Here is an 8,638-nt window from a genome sequence, read left to right as displayed (position 1 = left end):
TCAAAACTGGGTTCAAAACACCCACGTTTCCACCCAGCACTCATAAACTGACAGGCTTGAGTGGGGACAAGAACGTATGCTTCCTCACTAAAAGATATTTTAAAATACTGTATAAACTTACTTCTGACCAGCATGCCCACATTGCATGATCACACTCTTCTTTGAAGACTCTTCATTCTATATAATCTGCATGCTGACACATCACTGTGTGGTCCCATGGTTTATAGATAGTTTCTTTGTTGTGTATGTTTCTGTTACTTTGGTTTTAGTTGTGTTACATATTGTTTTTTTTAGGTGGTCCATCTCTTACTGGCACTCCTAATAATTTTCAGCCGTGTGTGGGTGGGTGTGTGTGTGTGTTTGTGTATAAGATCTGATTATCAAGAAGAACCTTTTTTTCTTGAAACAATTATTCTTGAAATGAAATCCTATACTCCTGGACCATCTTTTAATAAATGGTGCCACATTTGTAAAGAAAATGCATTTGTCAGATGTCAGGTGCCTGATCAGCAGCGTCTGTGGGCACAGACCCTGCTACTGCAGACACTTGGTGTCTGATCCAGCATGCCACATTTGGACCCCTGCCAAAGGCAAACATCAAACTGGTCTTCCCCAAAACCAAGTTGCAATATATTTAGAGTGAGCCCGAGGACCATCTCCGAAATGAAGACCAAGTTCCATATAAGGGGGGATGTCAGAGGCAGTGAGCACCCCAAGAACACAACCTCACAAGATACTAGTTTCCACCTCTTGTCAGCACTTGGGAACCTTCAACAACACTCACTCCTGTGAGCTATGCTTATCAGACTACCTCCAAAGTTTGGAAATGGAGAAGATGGAATAGCCTGCCTGCAGTCCTCACCTCCACACCAACGAACACTTGTTAATACAGCTTATAGGCGAGCTGATTGTCCCAGAAGGATCAACACAGCCACAAATGCTGGTTGAAAAATGGGATGCCATCCCACAGCAGTGTGTGAATAAACTGATGCCCTGCATGTGGAGGAGGTACCCAGCAGGTTCCTGTTTGTTAATGAATCCATTGTTAAACTGTCATATGACTTGTTTCTTCAGACCTCAATCATCCAATTTAATAAAAGGCACCAAACAAGAGTCAGCTGTTTGTCAAGTTTTTTTTATGGACACAGCCCACATACTCAAAACTGTTGTTCATCCCACAATTTCATTCTCCTTACAAATGTGGCAGTGTTTAAAAAGGAAATAAACAAGTTTTCCAACAGTATAAAGATCTGTTACAAAGAAGCAAGCTAAAAGTTCCTCACTTTTCGTGCTATAATAAAATATAACATTTCTAAATAATGTTATGTTCCAATAATTGGATCCTGTTATTGACAGAATTACTTTCTCCATAGACGTAAATCCCTCGATCCCCTGAAAGCAATACAAGTGCTTTCTTATTAATATTCAGTTAGAATAATAGTCAAATCAAGAAAATAGTGCTGCAGGTGTGGTTTCAGCAACAGTGTCTCAGCTGGATTATTGTGCTTTTTTGTTCTTCCTGTGGTGCTTCAAAATACCAACCACCATCAAAAACACTGAAGTAAAAAAAAAAATAAAAAAAAATCTATTGCAGGTCTTTACCTTTACATGTAGACTTGGACTGACTAGCAGCCACCGTGGTTAGGTCTGCAGGCAGACCCACATATACACCTCCATAGTTCCTGATGGGAGTGGAAAGGAAAGGAAAGGAAAGGAAAGGAAAGGAAAGGAAAGGATGGGATGTTAATGCAATGTGTTCTTCACACTGTTTTTACAAGTCTTTTTTTTTATTTATTCCTATTTAGTAGATTTTGTATAATGCATTATTATTACATTTGGTTGACAATAAGGTGTTCTTTTTTCATCTTTTTAATTAAATAGGGGTAATGTAAAGAAACTACACTATCTTTGATAATTATTTATCTTATTTTTCACTAAGGATAATTTAGCAAATTAGATTTAAGATAATCCAGACAAAATAGCATCATCCACCTATCCTCATTTTATACTACTGCAAAATAAGGAGCTGGAGCCAGTTCAAACTGAGCTGGAGTAAGAGTCTGATTCTGCCATCTGCAGGTTACTTGTCTGTGACAGTGAAACACAAATAAACTATCTCTGATTTATGATTAAAAAAACATTTTTTTTTAAAACTGACAGAACCTCTACGTTCTTGGACTATATTAGGAAGCCAAAGTACAAGGAGAAATGTCATACAGTCGCAGAGCGAGCAAGCAAATGCTTCACATCAAACCAGAACCTGAGCTTTCTCACACTGAGGTGACAGTGCTAACCACAGCACCAACCCATAACAGCTCAAACTGTCTATAAAAAGAAAACATTATTATTCACATCATCATCTGGATGCCAAATAGCAAGCAACTGTGTTTTTTCACAATAACACACTACAATTTGGGGCTGCTGAAATCCATTTAACAGCACCATGGCAACAAAAACTATCAAAAGTAATGGCAGAATACCTTCTTTTCTCATCTTCTGCCAATGGATCGTCTGTCCTGATTGAGAAAAGAAACACAGGTCAGGTCAGCTCTTGGAACACAGAGATCAACAAACCAACTAATGACAACCAGCATACACTAGGCAGTAGAGGTAGTTTTACTTTGCTGCAGAACATGTTAAGTGTGCTGCAGGGAATACTTATCATTCCCTTGTGGCAACAATGATGAAGCAGACTAAATAGGAAAATTTGATTTCAGCCAGACTATACCACAACCCTTTTCCAATGGCCTCAGTTTTGTTATTTGGTTGTTGAGAGTTGATATAAAGCTGCACCATCTGACTCACAAATAATGACATATATCTCAATCTGGAGGGATCCATTATTTGTTGAATATTCTGCTTTCAATTGAATATCTTTCCAGGTGGAGTTGTTTAACTATATTTGTGGGCTCCAAAATCTAAGAACACATTACCCAGTTGGGGTCTTATAGCCTTGTGAAAACCTAGCTGTTGGACCCCACAGCATTGGCTTTTCAGATGGTCAAACCTTGACTTAAGAGTTAGGCTTAAAGGGCAAGGGTTTTTGAAAATGCATTATTTCTATGCTGGGTTGCCTTGACTATAGAAAAATGAGGATACGTGTGTGTCTACATGCATTTGTTTGTTATATTTTGCTTTGCATTTCATTGCTGGGAAGCTGTTTGGAAGCTGTGATTAGTTTCAGTGAGTCAGTGCTCTACAGTCAGCTCTCATGGGTCCTATGCTGGCTGCTCAGATAGCTATCAAGGAGCATATATGCTGACATAGTGTATACAACACACACAAGCACACACACAGCCACACACAAACAAGCTTGTAAAGCTGTCCTTATTACACCCTTAAACTAATTTGCATTCTTTGTTGATCTTAACCCAATCCTAATCTGACCCTTTACTGTAACAGTCTATCTCTTCACCTAAACTTTTGGTACGGTTGTAGATGCACTCTTTACCCGGGTCCCTAATTAATACACAAGAAATGACCAACTTCATCATCAGGACTAGCTTTTGCTTTAAAAAAAAAAGACCACTGGTTTAGATAAGATCAATGTTTATGCCAGATCAGATCCTTAAGAGGTTACAAAAACAATTACACAGCCACACACACACATAAGCATACGCTTTTTCACACAGTTTCCACAGGATGCTGTGGAAATGCTGCTTCTCCCTACACTGTGACAAATGTTATTTCTGGATGACAAACAACAGTCTGTCCTCTGTATGACACTTCAGAGAATCTTATGAACAGCTGTATTTTCTAAAACCTGACAATAAAACGTATTCATTTATGTATTTAGTTGTTTGTCCTTGACAAAATAATTATTTAAAAAATTCATGAAGCAGTGATGGACAACGTTTAATTGAAAATAGGTGTATTTTTTATGTATCAGAGATAGATTTTGTTTGGCTGCTAAGATACACTTTTATGTAGTTGCCGCCAATATTGTGTGGTTCTAAATGGCATGAATTCTGTGGATTTAAAGACCTTCATGAAAAAATATTTAAAATTTAGTTTAAAATGTTACTGCACATTTATATTTGTTTTGTTTTTTTTATCAGTGTAGTATCTGTGTGGGTGTAATAATTCAGATACTAGTCCTTAAATAAACATCTATGGCAGGGATCACCAATTCCAGGCCTTGCCAGTATCATTCAGGTTTTAAAGGTTTCCCTGCTCCAACACACCTGATTTAAAGGACATTGTTCTCCAACAGCTTGTTCTCAAGTTCCTCACCAGCCTCTTTGTGACATTTGACATTGACTCAAGTATGTTGCAACAGGGAAGGATCTAAAACCCGCAGGACACAAGAGGTTTGGAGTTCCTTGGGATGTGATAGATCTTTGAAACCACTAATGAAGAACTTCATGAATACTTAAGATAATTAGAAGATCACTAATGTACTTACACTTCTTTGGAGGCTTCTGCTGGCCCTGAAACAGATCAAAAACATGTGAACCAAATTTATTGCTCAAATGTAGGGAAAATGTTTCCCAACTAATTTTTAATTCACATCTATGATCGGTGGAGCATACAACAATCACTCTCTGTTCAGCAATAGATGCTATTGGATCATCAGCATTTGATCAGAGACCACCCTAGTCATTTAATCAGCCAGTCATGAAGCAACTGCTCAATTCATTTAAGTTGTTGTGTCCCTTTCGGCTTGTCCCTTGCAAAGGCTCACCACAGCGAATCATAGCTTGAGGGGTTTAACGGTTTATGCCGGATGCCCTTCCTGATGCAACCCTCTGCATTTATCTGGGCTTGGAACTGGACCTAAGAGAACAATCCTTCTTAGGGCTGCAGCAGTGGAGGGAAGCAGGACTCGAACCACTGACAAGCAGCTCTACTATCTGAGCCACCTGAGCCGCTACCATACAATAGGACCATTTTGAATACCCCTGCTTAAAAACTAGCTTCATAAACTTGTCAGTGAGTTCAATGTCATTAAATGGCACCAAAACTAAACTAAGCATAACACTATTGGGACGTGTTAGAATAGAAAAGAATTGCAGCATGAAGGTGAATCTGACAAATCTCTGAAGAAGGTTTAATGGCCATTAATTCATTTAATATTGATTATTCATTATTCGTTTATTTATTACATTTCTGTTTTATTATAGATATGCTGTCACTGTTGCCGAGTTTCTTCTGAGTACTTTAGTTTGGATTCTAGATTTGAAATATTTGATTTTCTGTGAACATGCATCTCACTTCCTTTGTATTCTATCGGCTCATGTTCAACTATCCCAACATGATTCAAAGGTTAACAGAGTTCTTATTATATATTTTGTCAGGGAAGACAGTGTGCATGGTTCAATGTTAAAAACCTCATTGTGGTCAGCACTGTTGTTTGACTGCTAACAGTTCATTCTTTGCTTTGCCAATTCAGCTTGAGGATAACTGAACTTCCCTCCTAATTGTACAGTTTCACATCGAAAACAGCATACAGAAGGCTCAATTCTGCTCTTCAATTGCTTTTTCATGCTATGCCTCATTGTATGAGAGCAGGAACAAACACAAGAGTCACATGTAAAAACAGAAAACTGTACTCTACACACAAACATACAACAATTTCCATCCCTGTAGAGGGAATGGCTTTTCACTGTGAATGTTTGAGTCTGCTGACATGACAAAGGGCCCTTTTCAGTCTCCTGATAAAAGCTCATTCATATCCTAGGGTGCACATCTGTGTGCACAGGAATTGGGAGGAGCAAAAAGAAATACAGTGTGGTCATTAGAGTGAGTTCGATAAGACCCCGGCTTGAATTCTAAACGCTCTTGAGTGACTTGACTTTAAGGCCTCCTGAATGACCTCAGCTAGGATTGGGTTATCTCCAGGAAGCAAACCACTTCAAACAAATGACAACACTCACAGGCTGAATAAGCAGCACTTAAACACTTCAGATGCAATGTGTGATAGCCCATAATGTAAATGCTCAAGTTAAACAGTTTGTTTACAGATTTTTCTGGTAAAAAAAAAACAACTTAAAATGTATGTTTTATTTAATCACCACTTGGGCTATTTGCATACTTATACAAATAGCCCAATCAGTATTCATAGTTACACATCACTTAGAAGTAGTATAGAGCCAATCAAATTGCAAAGATTTAAAACTACAAATATGGTGTAACACGTTCAAATATGAGCAAGGAGTGCTTGCACAATAACTTGATTTTCCAGAAAACCTTTGACTCTAGTTTGGCTTCAGCTGGCATGGACAAATGAGTGCAGCCACTGGTCTACATTTGTCAGAGTGACAGGATGTCACACATCCTTGACATTGTGCTGGTTACTGACCTCTAAGAAGAAGTCAAAAAAAAAAAAAGAGATAAGGCCTGCTGCACAGAAATAAACACAGCTGCTGTCCATCATGGCCAAATGATCCACACTTTTCAGCAGACTACTTCAATGATGTTTGCAGACAATGAAACCTCAAAGCAAATCACATTTAGAGCTGTGGCTCTGTGTAGCACTGTTAACATGCCTGGTAAGTGCTGATTAGGTACCTGCGAGCGCACACACATTTGCACACCAAACTGCTTTAATGGGTAGTGGTGGTGAGGTAATCCTACAGATACTTCAAACTAATTATTTGACTATGGTGCCTGGAGATTTATTTTGTATAATTTAAAATATGCATTGTGTGAGCCTTAACCAACCTACATAGGGGGCTTACTTGAGGATAAACCCTAAAAAAAAAAAGCCGGACATCTTGGTGAGAATTCGTAAAACTGCACAAAGCAGTGTCTTCTCGTTTCAAGTATACCATTTAGTTTTTATGAATGAAATCAGGCCATCGATTTAGTATTTACAATGGTGTCTGCTTTCATGTTGCATCCATCAAGTGGAGAGACAAGGATGAGGGAATGCATTGAAGCAGTTTGGTTTTCATCTTTACCAATCCTTAGAAACCAGTATTAACACACATTAAGACATAAAAGCACAAGAGTTTTTTAAAAAATGCATGACGGTCGATGTGAGCGCCAGCGCTCTAATTGCTGGATACGTGTCATTATTCTTAACAAAGACGTACATTCTTCTTGCGTCTGATGCTTAGGACATGGGAAACTCTTCATGACCGACCCACCACCCCTGGCTTTAGGAATGAACCGCTGGCATGACATGTACACACACACACAACAGAGATTGAAACAGTTTGTCTCAATTCTCAAAGAGACATCTTCAACACCATTGTGAGATGCAAAGATTACAATATACCGATGAACATTTATTTATGAATGGAATCAGGCAACCAAACGCTGCATCCAGGCATCCACTCTAATATGCTGTTGAATGTAAGGGTTACCCTGACATCATTTACATTCACAACACCTTCTCCCCCTTGATGCAGATACAGTGGCAACTCTTTCTTCTATACACTCTCCTACACATTGACCCGTTATTACACACACAAGCACACACAGAGAAATTCCTGAAGCACTCACCCCCTCCTGATGTGCTGGTGGCTGAGGAATTGCCACAACCCATTTTGCATCGATGCAGCCACTGTCCAAGCAGAGCGGAGACGCTTAGAAAGTGGAAGGATGAGAAGGAAAAGGTGGAGACCCACAACACATTGGGGAAAAGGGGGGGAAGTGGGGGAGGGATGAGAGGGGGGAAAGAACGGGAAAGAGGGAAGGTCAAAGAGACGGCTCACAGGAATCCCCTTTGGTTGTATATTGCCCTCTCCTGTGATGAGTCCTGTGTCTATGCTCTCTGCAATGCAATGGAGAGCTCAGAGTGATGTGAAAGCATTGAGAGAGGCTTTTATAGACACACTCACTGACACAGAGAGAATGACAGCGAGGGAAAGAGGGGGGAAGAGGGAGAGAAAGATGCTTTGCCCTCACATGATTTGCTCTTTTTCTCCACCCTGACATGGTTGCCCGGGAAACCAGGGTAAAGGAGGCGGAGGGTGGAGTATTACTTAACCAATGGGGAGCTTCCTTTTTATGTAAAGGTGGGAAAAAAATGAGCAGCATTTAAAGACATCAATATATCAGCGTGTATGTGAGACTCCCTGTGAAATTCCCAAATTGCCTTTCTGTGATAAAAACATAGAGCATCTTTATGAGTTTTCCTTTGGGTTGGACGCATAACTCACACCAAGAGCTGACTTCTTTGAGTTCTTGAAAATCAATGGCAATCATCAATCTGATAAAACCTTGGAAACTCCATACATGAGACCACAAGGGCCATGCAGGGGTCAGTTATAGCCCTCAGTGATTCTCTGCGGATCCCTTTTCCTGATTTCAGTCACGACGTTGTAAGCTGCTACACGACAGTGCAGTCATATGAGAGGAGTTAAGATGGCAGGATGCATTACATTAACACTCTCTAATAGTAAAAGTGAGTCACATTTAATCAGTAATGGAGTCACATTGTTTGGTTGTTTTTTGTTTGTTTTTTTATTAAAATAAAAGTTTCCAGTTAGAAATGCTATATTTTATAGACAGAAATGGCACAAGAGATGATCTTCTTGTTTTTAGTTCACAAGCTGATCATGATTTTCACTGATTCCTTCCTGGTTTTTATGATGTGACAAATACTGGAATCTCCTAAAGTTAAAGGTTGAGGAAGAGAACATTCTGGGCACAAGAGTCAGCTTGGAATATCAGTGTGAAATTGGCCTCA

The 8,638-nt window shown here is 39.4% G+C and overlaps 1 protein-coding gene across 1 annotated transcript; it reads right to left on the bottom strand.

Moving 5' to 3' along the window:
* Positions 1-1,585: 1,585 nt before the first annotated feature.
* c25h12orf75 (chromosome 25 C12orf75 homolog) lies at positions 1,586-7,492 on the bottom strand (the record flags this gene model as incomplete). The annotated part of the gene is made up of 4 exons (XM_079256990.1): positions 1,586-1,682; positions 2,481-2,516; positions 4,406-4,430; positions 7,450-7,492. 4 exons carry the CDS (start codon positions 7,490-7,492, stop codon positions 1,586-1,588), a joined length of 201 nt encoding a protein of 66 aa, XP_079113116.1.
* Positions 7,493-8,638: the final 1,146 nt, after the last annotated feature.

The sequence above is a fragment of the Telmatherina bonti genome, assembly GCF_933228915.1.
Source record: "Telmatherina bonti genome assembly, chromosome: 2".
Classification (NCBI taxonomy): domain Eukaryota; kingdom Metazoa; phylum Chordata; class Actinopteri; order Atheriniformes; family Telmatherinidae; genus Telmatherina; species Telmatherina bonti.
The sequence above is the reverse complement of the archived record's forward strand: the minus strand, read 5'-3'. Positions and strand labels throughout refer to the sequence as shown.